Source organism: Salvelinus fontinalis, chromosome 42 (assembly GCF_029448725.1).
Source record: "Salvelinus fontinalis isolate EN_2023a chromosome 42, ASM2944872v1, whole genome shotgun sequence".
In the NCBI taxonomy this organism is placed as follows: Eukaryota; Metazoa; Chordata; class Actinopteri; order Salmoniformes; family Salmonidae; genus Salvelinus; species Salvelinus fontinalis.
Window position 1 is genome coordinate 21,326,959 of NC_074706.1, and position 18,528 is coordinate 21,345,486.

The 18,528-nt window shown below is 48.5% G+C and overlaps 1 protein-coding gene across 5 annotated transcripts in view; it reads left to right on the forward strand.

Moving 5' to 3' along the window:
* LOC129841503 (sorbin and SH3 domain-containing protein 2-like) overlaps window positions 1–18,528 on the forward strand; it is a 109,186-nt gene that overhangs the window by 84,870 nt on the left and 5,788 nt on the right. For all 5 annotated transcript variants that reach the window (XM_055909797.1, XM_055909796.1, XM_055909793.1 and 2 more), the window contains 10 exons: window positions 485–541; window positions 2,341–2,393; window positions 3,488–3,645; window positions 4,592–4,633; window positions 5,535–7,409; window positions 8,886–8,968; window positions 11,581–11,678; window positions 12,546–12,660; window positions 13,173–13,301; window positions 13,428–13,628. In XM_055909797.1, the coding sequence (XP_055765772.1) occupies window positions 485–541; window positions 2,341–2,393; window positions 3,488–3,645; window positions 4,592–4,633; window positions 5,535–7,409; window positions 8,886–8,968; window positions 11,581–11,678; window positions 12,546–12,660; window positions 13,173–13,301; window positions 13,428–13,628 (2,811 nt within the window). The remainder of the gene's footprint in view (window positions 1–484; window positions 542–2,340; window positions 2,394–3,487; window positions 3,646–4,591; window positions 4,634–5,534; window positions 7,410–8,885; window positions 8,969–11,580; window positions 11,679–12,545; window positions 12,661–13,172; window positions 13,302–13,427; window positions 13,629–18,528) is intronic.

The following is an 18,528-nucleotide window of genomic DNA, read 5'->3' on the forward strand; positions in this document are numbered from 1 at the left end:
TTTAGCTAGTCCGTCTTCACAACCGAATCACCTTATGTCCATAGCTCTGCTTTCTGCCTCTTGCTCCCACAATCTGTGTGTGTGTGTGTGTGTGTGTGTGTGTGTGTTGCTTTATGGTTATGGGTTTGTAGATGTGCCTAGCAGTAGTGAGTGTGTGTTGGAGCTAACATAATGTACTAGATGTGTTCAAATTGGCTTAATCATTACTGCAATATGTGTTTGTGTGCATTGTGTGCATTGTGTGCGTGTGTGTGTGTGTGTGTGTGTGTGTGTGTGTGTGTGTGTGTGTGTGCAGCGCGTCTGAAACTCGTCAGTCTTCAGTTCCTCTGTGTGCTCTAACGGATGTCACTTTCCTCTTCTGTTTTTTTGTTGTTGTTTTTTTTCCTCCCCATGACGCCACTTCCTCTCCTCCTCCACCACCACTCCATCTTCACCTCCTCCTCTTCCTCCTCCTCTTCCTCCTCACCGCTGCTTGGGGCTCAAGCCTCCTAAAAAACGTCTGGATTATAATCCAGACATCTGCCCTCGCCGACTCACCGAGGTAAACGTTGGCATTCATGAGCATCGTGGGAATGGGAGGATTGGGTGGGAGTTGAATAGCCTGGTTCCAGATAATTTTGTGCTGTTTTGCCAAGTCCTTGTCACGCCAAACATGTTAGGCATCACTAAGGTTGCAAAATCCTGGTAACTTTCCCCAAAATTCAAAGAAAGTACAGAAATCCTGGTTGGAATATTCCTGGAATATCGAGGGAATAAGCGGGAAATCCGGGAATCCTCTAACCAGGATCTCTGGAAAACTAGTGGATTTTGGGAAAGAGACCCGGAATTTTGCAACCGTAGACACGGCAACTCCATAAGGAGTTGGCAAGAGAGTACAAACAGACTGGCAAGAGTTTAACGCAAACCTTGCTAAACAATTGTGGTCTTCGATTGCTTTATTACTAAACTCTGCGTGTTGTGTGCTTTGGATGAAAACTACCAGACGTACTGTGTCTATACATTTTCTTCGGCTACCGTACGTCAACACAGGCACAATGTGTACCTACACTATAATTACACAGCACCGAATGTAACCATGTAACTAGATGACTGATTGGGGACAGTTGTCGCCATGTGTAGTACACCATAGCAGGACCTTTTCATATGGCCTCATCTTTCAGCATCCGTATCAGTCCTATGTCATTTGTCAGTCAGTCATCTCTTTATTGTGTCTGTATTTACAACGGCCTCTCTGCTAGTGTCTCAATTCACTGTGTTATTACTAGATGTAAACCGGGTGGTTCGAGCCCTAAATGCTGATTGGCGGTTCTAATTAAGTTTGTAACCGGTTTATAATAGCTATAAGGCGCCTAGGGGGGGTTGTGGCCAATATACCGCGGCGAAGGGCTGTATCCAGGCACTCCACGTTGTGTCGTACAGAAGCACAGCCCCTAGCCGTGGTATATTGGCCATGTACAGTAGCACACCTGCTCTGGCCTTCTTTCTTAAATATAACAGCATAGACAGTACTGCTCTTATGTATTTCCAATATGGATGACCGTTACACAAGAAAATCTAGCGCTAATCATGATCTCGCTCTCGTCTTATCAATTATGTCTATCAATGTATCTCTCTCTCTCGCTATCTCTCTTCACTATCTGTCTATCGATGTATCTCTCTCGCTATCTCTCACTATCTGTCTATCTAAATCATCTATTGACAGCTTATTATTGACGTGAATTTTAAGACTGTATAAATTGCTATCAACCCATGTATATCATGTCAGATATAAAGGTCATATTTGAGTAGGTAAGCTTTGGGATTTAATATGTATCTGCTGGTCTAGGATCAGTTTTCCCGTTGGAATCAAAACGAATAAGATGATATGGACAGGGAGGACCTGATCCTAGATCAGCAAAGGGCCCAGGTCTGTAGCATAGGGTAGAAACGGCTGTGCTTTATGCTTTGTTACCACATGGAGCCAATCCTATGATCCAAAGAGTCCGTTTTGGGTCTTCCAGGGGCGCGTCTTAATCTCCAAGCCGGAAAGCGTGATAGAGCGCCTCCCTCACGCTACCCTTTAGTTCATCACTTCACTCATGCCCTTTCTCCCTCCTGAACGAACCCCTCAAACAGACCACGGTCAGAGATCAACAGAATCAGCGGTCGCAGCTCTCAGCGCCAACCGGTAGGCCCATTCGAGATTCCATACACACGCCATGTGGAACCTACCACGGCGCGGCGGTGGAGGCGGCGTGCGAGCTGAGCATTGTGTGTCCCACCGCCACCTCCTCCACCAGTCTTTGTTCGCGGGGCGCTCACTCTTCCTCTCCCTCCCTTTTGTTGTCTGCCCTCTTTCAGACGTCGCTGTACTTCACTCCGACTGCTGACCGGGTTCCAGAGAGGCCGGCGAGGTGAGTCTTCAATTCTCTCTCTCTCTTTCTTTTATTCTCTGCATCGCTCTCTCCCCCTCCTCCCTCTCGACCTCTTTCTTTCACACCAGCAGTAGGCCATGTCGTGTTGCGGCGCAGTGTCCCAAACTCTCTGTGACGTGTGACGGTGACTCTCCACACATACCGCCCCCCCCCTCCTCCCCAACCCTGCATACATTATCCACTCAGCCTATTGATTCTGCCCTTCAACCCTGTCCCCCTTCTCTTCTCCTCCCCTCCTCCTCCCATTCCCTTTCACAGATGCTAGGCTTAATCGGTTCTATTTGCTCTGAGTGAATGGGATGGTTGAAAAGAGGATGTCATGAATAACCCATGTTATTCATGGAAGGCTGACAGGGATTGTATTCAGTATAGTTGAACGTCTAGTAGCCCGGTTAACCCACACTAGAAGTCTTGATCTTTTTATTTATTGGCCGGGCAGTTAAGAACTAGATCGGGAGAGGTTTACATGTAGGAAAGACGTAGCCAGTCGGGCGACCCTGGGTTCGACTCTTTCGTCCCCAGGGGTCATGTGTAGTCCGGAGTCGGGACTCTGGCGCAGGTCTAGGGCGTTTTTAAGGAACAATAGCAGTCATGCTACATCATCCTAGTGTGAATTGAATTGACGGTGACGATAACGTTTTTTTTTGATGAGTTGGTAATGCTCAACAAATGTAGCTTTGTTCTTTAAAAGCTCTATTTTACCGCTTTCTTTTTGTTCCTTAAGGGTCTCTTTGTTGAACCACGAAAAGGCGATGAACGCTATTATACCAGAGGGAATTACAACCCAGGATATTAAATGAACTGGGTCAAAGGAACAATCTGTAATATTTCCTTGGATTGAAATATGAATTAAGGTCGAAGGTGTTTGGCGTACGTTTCACATCGATGTATCTCATTCTGTTCCAAACAAAGTGGCGGGGCCGTCGTTGGGCTGAAACACAGGCCCTGTTCGAATCATTTGAAAACGTACTTCCTCCCTTGAAGTAATGACTGATGTAGAAATAATGGCTAAACAGGTGATAGATTGTGGACGGTGACTTTAAAACCGTGTGTTCTATCGCTTTGTGTTCCAGTGCTGCCAGTGACTACAGAAAGAGGAGGAAGTCGGAGCCGTCAGGTGACCAGGGCAAGAACCAGGTCTCCCCAAAACCACCGGACCCTTACAGAGGCAGCAGCACACTGAGGAAACCTGCCATCCGCTCCTCCCCCTCCTCCCCCTCCAAAGTCAAAGGTACACACACAGATATATACACACACACACATACACACATACACACACACACAATGCAAACAGAGAGACGTATGTACACACGCACACTCACACATTCATAGGCATATACACACACTGGATCCCTATAGAGCCTGCACCCTGAGGAAACTGGCCATGAATGAGAAACCCATAAAGGATACAGATGCACACACACACACACACACACACACACACACACACACACACACACACACACACACACACACACACACACACACACACACACACACACACACACACACACACACACACACACACACACACACACACACACACACAGTACAATCAACCTCTCTCTTCCGATGTATAAGCATTCTCAAACGCACACACACAAAAACACACTCGCACACAATCTTAACAACCTCTCTCTTGCAGATGTACAAGCGTTCATAAACACACTCTCATACACACACACACACACACACACACACATTCGCTGCGCTCCCTCACTCTATACCCGACAGCAATCAAACAGTACACAAGCCCACTGAGAGACACATTTCCTCTTTTCACGCTATGCTGAGGGCCTCTTCCAGGTCAAGGAGCATCCAACCCAGTCTAAGTAGCCTTGTGTTGACGCTGTAAACAAACAACCATGTTCCACGAGCTAATGGGAACGTTCTAACTCAGTGTTTCTCATTCCAATTCAGGGGTTGCACATTTTTGTCCTAGCCCAGCGCTAACATAGCCAACAGAGCAAATCCACTAGGATTCCAGGCTAGCGCTAACACTTGTCCCAAACAAATCGACAAACCATGTAACTACGCTGTTGATTAGTCGAATGAGGTGTGTTAGTACTGGGCTGGGGCAAAAAAATGTGAACCCCCATCGGGATCCCCCCCAGGAATGGATTGGGAAACAAAGTCTGTTGTGTAGTGTTGTCTAATTACGCTCACTATGTCCACAGGTTTCCTCTCTCACAGTGGGGTGACCACAGAAAAGATTAGCGGTACTGTTTTGTCATCTTTCCGTTGTCTGCCTTTGTCAGTTGAACATCTGTCCCTGTTGCATGTACACTGACAAAACATTTAAGAACACCTTCCTAACATTGAGTTGCAGCCCTCCTTTTTGTCCTCAGAACAGCCTCAAATAGTCGGGGGAATGGACTCTACGAGGTGTCGAAAGCGTTCCACAGGGATGCTGACCCATGTTGACGCCAATGCTTCCCACAGTTGTGTCAAGTTGGCTGGATGTCCTTTGGGGGGGTGGACCATTCTTGATACACACGGGGAAACTGTTGAGTGTGAAAAACCCAGCAGCGTTGCAGTTCTTGAAACAAAGCGATGCGCCTGGCACCTACGACCATACCCCGTTCAAAGGCACTTACTTTTTGTGTCTTGCCCATTCACCCTCTGAATGGCACACACACACAATCCATGTCTCATAAAAATCCTTCTTTAATCTGCCTCCTCCCCTTCATCTACACTGATTGAAGTGGATTTAACGAGTGACATCAGTAAGTGATCATAGCTTTCACCTGGTCAGTCTATGTCATGGAAAGAGCAGGTGTTCTTAATGTTTTGTACACTCAGTGTATAGGATATCGTGAAAAGGATGTGAGATGTGTAAATGTAAATCTCTCCGTCTCTCTCTCTCCACCATTGTCCTCCTGTGTTTGACACAGTGGAACTGATGTTCAAGTGCTCCGTTTTAGCCTCTCTCTCGTTCTCACCCTCTCTCCACCATTGCATGATGAAGGCTACAGTATGTTCAAGTGTTCTGTTATAGCCTCTATTTCTCCTTCTCTATTTCTTTATCTCTGTATTCCTCTCTCTCTCTCTGCGTTGTTAATATCCTCCTCCTCTGTTCCTCTCTACCACGCTGCTCTGGTTTATGGGATCGTCTGAAAGGTGGGGACACGTGCGAAATGACCTACTCCCCCCGTTTGAGCTCTTCCCCGGGCCCGTACCTCCGCTCCCCTCTCTCCCCCATGCCCTCCAACCTCGCCCACCGTCGCTACGACGACGATGCCCACCCGGGGGCAGCCTCCTCACCCTCCTCGCCCCTCAAGCGCGCCATCTGCTTCAAGAACGGCTGGCAGACGCGGCGGCAGGACGCCGAGACATGGAGCAGCACAGAAGAGGCACCGCCCGCAAAGCTGAAGTCGCGTAGCTGCGACAACCTGCTCAACGACGGGCACCCAGTGGGCACCGGCGGGCACAAGGCTACCCGTTCGGAGAGCGCTGGGTCACTGGTATTCGACAACCCATTGGGGCAAACCGCATCGTCCTCTACTCGCTCCTTGCCTCGCCCGCACCGGCGACGTGCCCACGACGCGCCAGGCTTCCTGAAGCTCTACCGCAAGATGCACCACATCGACCGCGCCCAGCTGCTGCCCTCTGACGTCATCCGCTCAGTCCGTGCCCGCATCCTGGAGCTGGAGCGCCAGCCTCACCTCTTCCCCCGAAAACTCTCCCCCTGGGGGCCGTCGTGGGGCCTGGAGGTCCCTCGCGATACGGTGCCAATGCGCATCTCCACGTACGAGCAACTCATCCAGAAGTCCAAGTCCATGCCCGACTTGGGAGATAGCGAGGTCCCATCTGGCGCAACCACGCCTGGTGGGTCATCGTCCCGTGCCAGTAGTAGCGGGGGAGGAGGCGGCGGGGGCAGGGAGCCACCCGGGTACCCCAAACGCCGTTTCTCCATTGAGTCTCTGCTAGAAGAGGACATTAACAACGGGAATGGGAACGGGACGTCCCATCACACTTTTGACCACCATCACACTCACCAGGGGGCGAGGAACCCGCCTGAGGGTCAGCCCCGCCTCGCCCTGGACCCCCACCACCGCGATTTCCCCGACCCCCTCGTTTATCGACGCGAAGCTGTCCCGGGGGCCGAATACTCTGAGTCGGAGCAGGATGCAGCCGCCTCGGACCTCAGTGACTTTGTCCAAGTCGAAGGATCCTCCTTCTGCAGCGAGAGCGACTTCGACCACTGCTCGCTCACCTCGTCAGTCGAGAGCTTCTACGGCCCCTCCTCCCACCACCACCTTCGCCACCACCACAGCCACAGCCACCACAACCCCAGTCATCAGTCTCTCGGTCAGGGTCAGGGCTACCAGCACCGTCACCTCATCAGCTCGTGTAAAGGACGCTGCCCGGCCTCCAACACCCGCTTCACCACGATGCTGCGCCACGAGCGGGAGCGGGCCCGCCAGGAGCTCCGTCAGAAACCCCCCCAGACACAGCAAACCAGACACGTGGGAAGGGGAGGGAGCGGAGGGGACCACCATGCCCTACCCCCCTCGTCCCAAACAGCCCAAACCCAGCAGGGGATGTCCAAACTGGCCTTCCTCATCAGTCCTGTGCCTTTCCGAAGGAAAAAGGGGGATTCTCCACCCACTTCGAGAAGGAGTAGTGGAGGTCGAAGTACCAGGCCCAAGTCTAAAGAAGCCGTCTATGAAGCTTTGGATGCGGCCTTGAGGGATATCTACGAACACATCCAAGCGGAGCGGGGCCGGAGTGGCTCTAGGCTACCAGACGATAGCATCCTCCGGAGGCTACTGGCTGAGATCCTCCCGGATGTGCCCGAGAGGAGCTCCTCGTTGCGGGGACAGAGGGGGAGCCGCAAGGGGGGTCCCTCCTCGAGCTCCTCGTACCCCGACGAGAGTCCAACAGGGTATGGCTCGTCGCCGCAGCTACAGTCGCCGCTAAGTACCTCTTACAGTCTCCATACAGACGCCTCCAATAACGACTATGGAGAGGAGCCAGGCAACGGCAACGCAGGTGGAGCATGCACACACACATATATACACACACCTGTACTACAAACACACGCACACACACCAGCCCTGAGTCCATCATCTCCCTCCTCGACTCCCCCCAGTACTGCCTGCCTGTGACCACCTCCCCTCCTACTAGTCACTGTGCTCCAGCAACGGGCCAATGAACAGAGCTGAGGTTAAAGAAGCCCTGTTCCTATTGGCTCATCCTCAAGACACCCAGGGACCGCATGCTTCCTCTTCATTCCCTTATGTGGTTAAAGGATTGTGTTGTTCACTGAGATGTATGTTGTGTTATTGTCGGTATTTTTCTTTTTGCTGCTTGTTTCCCAGTTGTTTTTGGTGTATTGTTTCACTCCCCTTTGGTACGTGCCTTGTTACGTTGAAAATCATTTATGATTTTGTCAGGGATGGTTTATCAATTGGATGAGTATATTTTGGGAATGTACAGCGAGCTCAAAGTATTGGGGCAGTGACGCCATTGTTGTTTTGGCTCTGTACTCCAAACAAGTGTACACTTTTGGATTTGAAATGATACAACGACTATGAGTTTGATCCTTACGAGTCTAAAAAGTCACCCGTTCGTCAATCTAAGTAGCATAGTGAAAGGATCCCCGTCGAAATTCGACGGCCTACGCTAGAGGTATTGCACGGGCTGCGTCTCAATCCACCGGCATCCGCCTACGGTGGCCTTCTGCGGTAGAAGGTGGCCGAGCTGCAGCGGTGTTTGTCAGACCATGAGACATCCTGATATGGACGGTTTATCAATTGGATTCGTTGTTGTTGTTTTTATACGGTGCTCTCCAAATGTATTGGGACAAAACAGCAACAACAATTGTCACTCTCCCAATACTTTTGGAGCTCACCGTATGCACTTGCTGGTATGAATGACCTCTCCTTCTGTTCAAATGTTCTGTTCTCGTTTTGTGACGTGCATGCTTTTCCTTTTGATCATACTGTGCTACACTATCCAAACCATGTGTTTTCCCTGCAATGGAAATCAAATGCATTTGAATTCATTTCTTATAATTTTATTTTGTCATTTCCTGCCCGACACTCATTTCCTGGATGACATCACTACCCTGAATGACATCATCACTAATTGCGTAAACCAACGTGGTTTTACTCAGGGAGGCGCAACGCTACAGAACGCTAAGACACGGAATATATTGACTAGAACAGACGTACCTCATTTGATCATGGGGAATAGACATTTGTGTCAGCTCTATAATGTTGCATTTCCACCCTTCTGAATCCTCCATGGGAAATGTAACGGATAAAGCCAACATGATGTTCTGCATAAAAGACCATCATGTCAGTTTCTGCACAATACATTTCTATCTGAGCATGCTGTAACAGTTTCGCCCTTCTGAACATGCCTCCTGGCGTCGCTGTGCACGTGTCGTCCCATCGCCATGACAACACTGTTTTGTTGACCCTTATGATAACCTTTGACCCCTTGTGCTGTTCTCCCTCACAGAGCAGGATGCCTCCAGGGGGTACAACACAACCACCAGCGACGGGGGAGGGGGGCAGACCAAACGAGCCACCCCTGACAGAGAGGTAGCCAAACCAGAACTTTGATTTTCCAGACTAACTTTGATGATGAATGACACCGCATCACGCATGCGGTGATATATGCTTCAGCCAAGCGCCAACGCCTGGATCAGCCTTCGGCTGCCGATGAGGACGATGATGACATCATTGCACTAGACTAGTATGTCTCTCCTGGCCCCTCCCCTCTTCAGAAGGTTAATTAACAGTTTTTGTACATTTATATTTACACATGTTTGGTAAGAGGAACAGCGTATGAAAACACAAACACAGAGTTTCATCCTTCTGAAGAGGGGAGGGGCCAGGAGAGACATACTAGTCTAGTGCAATGATGTCATCATCGTCCTCATCGGCAGCCGAAGGCTGATCCAGGCGTTGGCGCTTGGCTGAAGCATATATCACCGCATATAGCATCACGAGACTAGCTAAACCAGTACATCCCGGTGTTTCCCTTAGTTTATTTATTTTGCAAACGGGGCGCATTAAATCTGCAACATTTTCAATTGAAATCAATTGAAGCCACATTCTTTTAGGTGGGGTCCAAAGAGCTAGACACCCCGTCTATTCAATGCAAGGGGAAACACTTGTACTCCTATTTAGAATATGTATTTTATTTTTAGCAGGCTATTACACCACTGGCCCAAAGGGGGCAGAAGTACTGATTGTTTTCTTCTCTACCTAGTACTTGATTGATTCAATAAGAATAATTTCACTGTCCTGATAACCTTTACATTTCAACATAATTGTATCATATCTAGTAACACATGGCTGCTCTCTTTCTCTTTACCTCTCGCTCTCTCTCCCTCCCCCTCTCTCTCTTTACCTCTACGTCTTTCTCTCTTTACCTCTCGCTCTCTCTCCCTCCCTCTCTCTCTCTTTACCTCTACGTCTTTCTCTCTTTACCTCTCGCTCTCTCTCCCTCCCTCTCTCTCTCTTTACCTCTACGTCTTTCTCTCTTTACCTCTCGCTCTCTCTCCCTCTCTCTCTCTCTCTTTACCTCTACGTCTCTCTCTCTTTACCTCTCACTTTCTCTCCCTCTCTCTCTCTCTTTACCTTTATGTCTTTCTCTCTTTACCTCTCGCTCGCTCTCCCTCCCTCTCTCTCTCTCTTTACCTCTACGTCTTTCTCTCTTTACCTCTCACTCTCTCCCTCTCTCTCTCTCTTTACCTCTACGTCTTTCTCTCTTTACCTCTCACTCTCTCTCCCTCTCTCTCTCTCTCTTTACCTCTCGCTCTCTCTCTCTCTCTCTTTACCTCTGTCTTTCTCTCTTTACCTCTCGCTCTCTCTCCCTCCCTCTCTCTTTACCTCTCGCTCTCTCTCTCTCTCTTTACCTCTCGCTCTCCCTCTCTCTCTCTCTCTCTCTCTCTCTCTCTTTACCTCTCTCTCCCTCTCTCTCTCTCTCTTTACCTCTGTCTTTCTCTCTTTACCTCTCACTCTCTCTCCCTCTCTCTCTCTCTCTTTACCTCTGTCTTTCTCTCTTTACCTCTCGCTCTCCCTCCCTCTCTCTCTCTTTACCTCTACGTCTTTCTCTCTTTACCTCTCTCTTTCTCTCTCTCTTTACCTCTGTCTTTCTCTCTTTACCTCTCGCTCTCCCTCTCTCTCTCTCTCTTTACCTCTCTCTCCCTCTCTCTCTCTCTTTACCTCTGTCTTTCTCTCTTTACCTCTCGCTCTCTCTTTCTCCCTCTTGCTCTCTCTTTACCTCTACGTCTTTCTCTCTTTACCTCTCGCTCTCTCCCTCTCTCTCTCTCTTTACCTCTCGCTCTCTCTCCCTCCCTCTCTCTCTCTCTTTACCTCTACGTCTTTCTCTCTTTACCTCTCGCTCTCTCTTTCTTCCTCTTGCTCTCTTTCTCGCTCTGTCCCTCTTGCTCTCTCTCTTTATATCCCTCTTTTTATATCTCTCTCTTTATCTCTCTCTCTCTTTACCTCTCGCTCTCTCTCCCTCCGTCTCTCTCTTTACCTCTCGCTCTCTCTTTCTCCCTCTTGCTCTCTCTTTACCTCTACGTCTTTCTCTCTTTACCTCTCCCTCTCTCTCTCTCTTTACCTCTCGCTCTCTCTCTCTTTACCTGTCCCTCTCTCTCCCTCTCTCTCTCTCTCTTTACCTCTATGTCTTTCTCTCTTTACCTCTCGCTCTCTCTTTCTTCCTCTTGCTCTCTTTCTCGCTCTGTCCCTCTTGCTCTCTCTCTTTATATCCCTCTTTTTATATCTCTCTCTTTATCTCTCTCCCTCTCTATATCTCTCGCTCTTTATATATCTCGCTCTATATATCTCTCGCTCTCTCTTTATATCTATCTCGCTCTCTCTTTATCTCTCGCTCTCTCTTTATATCTCTCTCTTTATATCTCTCTCGCTCTCTATATATATATCTCTCTCTTTATCTCTCTCTCTCTCTCTGTCTTTATCTCTCTCTCTCTTTATCTCTCTCTCTCTCGCTCTCTCTTTATATCTTTCTCTCTCTCTCTCTCTGTCTTTATCTCTCTCTCTTTATATCTCTCTCTCTCTCTCTCTCTCTCTCTCGCTCTCTTTATATCTCTCTCGCTCTCTCTTTATCTCTCTCGCTCTCTCTTTATATCTCTCTCTCTTTGTCTCTCTCTTATATCTCTCTCTCACTCTCATCTTCATAGGTCTCCCATAAGCAGATGACCCAACTCATTCTCTTCTCTCTCCTCCATCAGAAACAGCCTGCCAGAGCTATATATGACTTTAAGGCACAGACTGCTAAGTGAGTAGAGTGACTGAATGCAATGAAATGCGTGTGTGGAGGGGAGGTACAGGGACCTCGGTATGTGCTGCACTGGTTTGGAAGCATGTAGGCTGGGCATGCACTACGCTTGAAACAGACAGTCCGCTTTTCTTTGAGGTGGCCAAAGTTAACCTCAGTTATGGGCAATAACCTCATATTCATTATCTCCAGCCCCTTCCAGTGTCTTCAAGTGAAAACTGTGGTTTGATGTGTTTTATCAAAACGATAAATCGGGTTTCTAGGTCTCTTCCTCCTTGTGTTTTTTACTAGGGAACGTAGAAAATTACTTTGTTCCCATACTATAGACACTGGTATGGTGCAGTGGGTAATGCATTTTAGGTTAAAAAGCAGTGACTTGTTTACCTTCACATCCGCCTGCTTAATCATTTCCCTACCTTCAAAGGCATGCATGGACGATTGTTGCCCCCATTGCTCTTCATACTAAAATGGTGCTTGGCTAGTCTCTCTAGACATCGAGGTTGCCTCCCACAATGCTCCAATGTTCCGGCTTAACACGCCTAGAGTCTGGGCTCGAGACTAGTGCCTGGCTGGTTAACAATGTCACATTGATGATTCCAGTGACTTAATGTTTGTACCATTAGAACACAGTGCTGCCAACACCAGGGTTTTGGGTTTGATTCCTGCATGGGCCACATATAGTCAATACATGTCATTGGTAGCCGGTTTTCCAAGCACGGACCAAGCCCAGTTCTGGACTGAAAAGCAATTTCAATAGAGATTCTCCATTAAGCATGCCTTTTTAGTTCAGGACTGCTTCATCTGGGAAACGGGCCCATAGAGACAGGTGTTTGGGGGTTAAGAAGCATCTTGTGACGGTTGTTTCAGAGAGCTGACGTTCAAGAAGGGCGACGCGGTGAACATCATCAGACAGATTGACAGCAACTGGTACGAGGGGGAGCACCGCGGACGACTGGGCATCTTCCCCATCTCCTACATAGAGGTAGAGCACATTGAGTGTGTATGAGGTGAAAGGAAAGGGGGATACCTTAGTCAGTTGCACAACTGAATGCTTTCAACCGAAATGTCTTCCGCGTTTAACCCAACCCCTCTGAATCAGCGCCGGAGAGGAGTTGTTGGAGGTTAACGGCCTTGCTCGAGGCTATATCTCTCCCCGTCCCGGGGGATTTGAACCCGTGACCTTTGTGTGTGTGTGTGTGTGTGTGTGTGTGTGTGTGTGTGTGTGTGTGTGTGTGTGTGTGTGTGTGTGTGTGTGTGTGTGTGTGTGTGTGTGTGTGTGTGTGTGTGTGTGTGTGTGTGTGTGTGTGTGTGTGTGTGCGTGTGTTTCAGACGATAATGATTATGTTGTGTGTCAATGTGAACGTCTAGGTGTGTGTGTGTGTGTGTCACCACCCGGCTTTGTGTGCAGTTTAATTGATTACTTCTTGGACCTATGCTTTCCCCGCTCTCTACACACACACACACACACACACACACACACACACACACACACAGAAGATGGCGTTGCCAGAGAAGCAGCAGCCGATTAGGCCTCCTCCACCAGCACACGTCAGAGAGATCGGGGAGGGGGTGGCCCGTTACAACTTCAACGCTGACACTAACGTGGAGCTGTCCCTCCGCAAGGTGAGGTGTGTGTGTGTGCACGAATTTCTGCGTGTGTGTTGGTGTGATTGTGCACGATTCAATGTGCATGGCTGTTCACTTACGTGTCTTAATTTCCGTGTGTGTGTGTGTGTATATAATCTGCAGGGTGAGCGGGTAGTCTTGCTGAGACAGGTGGACCAGAACTGGTATGAGGGGAACATCCCAGACACCACCAAGCAGGGCATCTTCCCTGCTTCCTACATAGACATCGTCAAACGCTCGCCCTCCAAGAGCCCCACCCCCTCCCACCACCCAGACCCACACGGCTACCCGAGCAACAGGACACAGGGCTCCACGCCCACCAAGGTAGGGACAGGAGAAGAAGAATGTTTTATTAGTCCATACAAGACTTAGTCCAAACTGGAGAAAGCCAATAGTGGACAGTCTGTTGTTTTTTTATGTCAGTGAGCAGCAAGTTTCCCCGCTGTGTATAATGATGCCATATCACTGAAACTTCCTTTAAGTCTTAGGGTGAGTTGCACCAACATGGATTATCTGGGTTAAATCAAGGTTTTATCTATTAATCTTGTTGGACCAAATGTTAAACCTAGTTTTAAATTAATCCGAGGTAAATGAAATCCTTCCTCTAATCTAACTTTAGTTTTCACTTTAAACCTAGATTAAAATGGCCCAGGTGTCTTCCTTCTTTTTGACAGTGTTGTCTGTTTTTTTTTATCCTCCGGTACGTTACTAAATTCCTCCATCAGCTCTGACGAGGGTTTTTTTTTCATAAGAGGAGAAATTTGAACTTCAAATCAAAGTTTATTTGTCATGTGCGCCGAATACAACAGTGAAATGCTTACTTATAGGCTCTAACCAATAGTGCAAAAAAGGTGTTAGGTGAACAATGGTAGGTGATAGGTAGGTAAAGAAATAAACAACAGTAAAAAGACAGGCTATATACAGTAGAGAGGCTATAAAAGTAGCGAGGCTACATACAGACACCGGTTAGTCAGGCTGATTGAGGTAGTATGTACATGTAGATATGGTTAAAGTGACGATGCATATATGATGAACAGAGAGTAGCAGTTGCGTGAAAGAGGGTTGGTGGGTGGCGGGACAATGCAGATAGCCCGGTTAGCCAATGTGCGGGAGCACTGGTTGGTCCAATTGAGGTAGTATGTACATTAATGTATAGTTAAAGTGACTATGCATATATGATAAACAGAGAGTAGCAGCAGTTTAAAAAGAGGGTTGGGAGGGGGGCTCACAATGCAAATATTCTGGGTAGCCATTTGATTACCTGTTCAGGAGTCTTATGGCTTGGGGGTAAAACACTTATTTGACGTGCCATGATCAGGTGACTAGCAGACAAATAATAAAAGGCTAAATAACGTTAAGTAATGACAATGATACATGCTATTGTATGCCAGCTAGCTTGGTTCATAAACTAGCTAGCTGCAGTAGCTAACAAATTAGTTTTCCGTCTAGTACGGGCAAATAACAGATGTTATTTCAAGTCAGCCAACCCGTGAGAACCTTTCACGATGGAGCAACAGTAGTTCTAACGTTACATCGTCTATTTGATCAGGGAACAGCAACTTTGTGGCCTCATTTGTCAAGTAGGCTAGCTACTTCGTTTTCCACTCACGAAATACCTCGTATATTGGTGTAACACGTCACTAATCATAGTTTAAAACCTTTAATGATAGATTTACTGATCCAGATTTCGAATGACGTGGTGCGACACATCTCTGATTGATTATAAACCTAGATTTACAAAACCTAGATTCGCTCTAGTCCTAGATGAATTTAAACCATGTTGGTGCAACCCACCCTTAATCAATCAACCCCCCCCCAAAAAAAATAAATAAATATATAAAGCCCTTTTTACATCAGCAGTTGTCACAGTGTTTTGAAGATATCCAGCCTAAAACTCAAGCAAGTCTTGTCACTTGCACAGTTTCCTCTTTCTGGACGTTGTGTAAAGCTTTTCCTAAGCGCTGTAAATGCGTTAGGGATCCTACTCCCCTTTAATAAACCTACATACAGTGGGGAGAACAAGTATTTGATACACTGCCGATTTTGCAGGTTTTCCTACTTACAAAGCATGTAGAGGTCTGTAATTTTTATCATAGGTACACTTCAACTGTGAGAAGTGTATACAATGTGATTTTCTGGATTTTTGTTTTAGATTCCGTCCCTCACAGTTGAAGTGTACCTATGATAAAAATTACAGACCTCTACATGCTTTGTAAGTAGGAAAACCTGCAAAATCGGCAGTGTATCAAATACTTGTTCTCCCCACTGTATGTACCATGCTGTCTCAAGTGGCTGTCGACATGCTATGGCTTAAAGAGGAAGTCCTGTCCATGCAGAGTGATAGCATTTCAATGCTAGTAGAGATTTTGAGCGTGGATGACAGTCCCTCCTTGTCCATAGACTGCTTTCACGGTAAGGAAACAAATACCTAAATATGTCAAATCTTTGTACTATCCCTTTAACGGAGAGGCTTCACACAACTGGATCCAGATGCATTTAGAAAATTTGAGCCTGGTGAAGTGTGTGTGTGTGTGTGTGTGTGTGTGTGTGTGTGTGTGTGTGTGTGTGTGTGTGTGTGTGTGTGTGTGTGTGTGTGTGTGTGTGTGTGTGTGTGTGTTCGAGAAAATGAAATGAGATGGAGAGAGGGTACTGTTGGGTTTGGATGGCAGGGGAGAATGAGTGTGGATGAGTTTGTGTGCATCTCCTTTCCCTCAGTCCCTCACACCTCTCCACTCCTGGTGTGTAAGTCTCCACTTTTTTACCCCCCCCCCTCCTCCTCTCTCTCTTTCTCTCTGCCTCCGGAGCCATTCGACAGCACTCCCACCCCCCCTTCCCTCCATCACCACCATCCTCCTCGCTCCACGCCCCCCTCCCCCCACACCCCTCCTCCTCCTGTGAAGACCCTCCATCTGCAGGCCGTCACCAGCGAGTGGCTCTCCCTCACCCTCAGCCCCCCCTCCTCCGATACCCCCGTACCACCCACGCCGCCCCCCTTCCCCCCGAGCCTCCTCCCTTTCCTTGAAGATCAAGAACGGAGGGCCACCCCTCCCGCGCCACCCAAACGAGGGCTCACCCCTCCGCCACGAAATGCATCCAGTTGTCTCGCCGCCTCCCGCCCGGCTGTCAAGCAGTGGCTGTTTGACTTAGACTCCCCCCCCTCAGCCCCTCCTTTCTCTCCGCCCCTTCCTCCTGACTCCTCCTCTCCCTCCCCCGTGCCCGACTCCTTCCTGGGATACCTCGAAGAGAGGGGCCTAAGAGACAGTGAACAGAACGAACCACTGTCCCTAGCAGGCAGAGGGGGGTTCTTCTGCACTGAACCCGAGCTGGGGAACACGCCCGCAGATTTGTTGCTGTGGTACAGGACAAGTGTTCAGCCAGTATCCTTAGAACTACAAACGGAACCCCCCTCTCTTCAGCAGCAAGTGGAAGATCCCTATGATCAGTTGTTGTCTATGATCCTGGATCAGCCCATGTGTGACGAAGATGGGGGGGAGGTTCTCAGGCCGGACGTGGCACTGACCAACAAATCACAGAGCAGGGTTAGGCTAGAGGCGGAGTTTCATAGGCCTGTGAATACGCAGGCCCTGTCCATCACGCAGGACAGCCAATCAAAAAGGGTGAATAGGCGGACGGCAGGGTCTCAAAGGCCGGTGACATTGTACATTGAGGAAGAGGAGGAAGCTATAGGAGGGGAAGAAGAGGAGAAGGAAGAAGAAAGGAACATTGATGTAGACTGTGGTACTACAACTGTCCACAGAGAGGGGCTGAAAACAGAGGTAGCGCATGATGTGTGGACCAGTTTCAGACTCAGTTGAAGCATACACACATGCTTGCTAACACCTAACCCGAGCCAATTCCAAGCAGTTTTACACAGTTTGATAATAAATTCAGATGTATTATTTACCCCTCCCCCAATTATTATAATGAAACGTACAGGATTAGCCAGGGCTTTGGTACATTTGGATATATGGAGGCTTTTCAGTCATGAACCGAAATGGAATTGACCCTAACCCCCGTAGTTTCACATCTTGCCTTTTCTGGCTCGTTTTACTTGATTTTGCAGAATAATGCTTTGATACTGGAACCTACATTTTGGAATGTTGATTCAGCTCGAGGTTTGACGCTGGGTGTGATTGGTGTCACATTTTCCTTCCCTTCCCAGGCTGATGTCTATCTGTCCCGCTGTCACAGCACTTTGTGCAACCCGGCACAGTTGGAACCCATCACCCTCCTCCCTCCCCCTGTCTCTCCTCCCTCCTCACCATCCCCCGCTATTTACTCTGCCTCACAACCAGCTGAAGCCCTGGCTATGCCTTCTTCCTATCCACTGTCCCATCTTCCTACCCCTCCCCCAATTCCCCTCTCCTCCTCGGAACAGATTGTGCCACCCTGCTCTCCTCCCCCTACTTCCCTCATCTCTACATCCTACCTCTCCTCTCCTTCACCCTCCTCTCCCCTTCTCGCCTCTCCGCCTCTCACGGCCTCACCCCTCCCAACCTCCCGCCCATCCTCTACTCCTCCTCCCCCCACCCCTCCATCTTCCACCCTTTTGGCCTCACATCAACCCCTGGTCTCCCCTCCTCTCCAACCCTCTCCTCCAACCTCTCCCATCCCTGACGCACAACAGCCGCTCCCATCCTCCCCTCCACCCTCTTCTCCTCCTCTCCCTCTCTCCCCTCCACCTGTACCCTTTCCAGATCCTAGGTCTCCTAAGATCAAGGTAAAAGACACTGCAGGTGCTCGTATTGCGTTATAGAAACTGATAAGAAACGCTAACTAAAATGAACCCTAATGGACTATGTGTGTGTGTGTTGTGCCCTAATTCATCTGTATTAATCACCTGTTGGACCAGTGAAGTGTGTGTGCGGCTGTGTGATGACAATACGTGAATTAGCAGCATGTTGGAAGCCTGGTTGCAGATGCTCAGTGTTAATGAGAGAGCAGCAGTGTGTGTACGCAGGCTAGCTTCTTTTATATGTATTGTGTGTAGCCTACAAGAGGTGTAGAAATCATCTATACTGTCACGGCCGTCGAAAGAACTGGACCAAGGTGCAGCGTGGTGAGCGTACATTTTCGTTTATTTGAAAAATGACGCCGAACAAAACAATAAACACGACAAAACAAAAACCGTGAAGCTAAAGCTATGTGCCATAAACAAAGTCAACTTCCCACCAAGACAGGTGGGAAAAAGGGCTACCTAAGTATGGTTCTCAATCAGAGACAA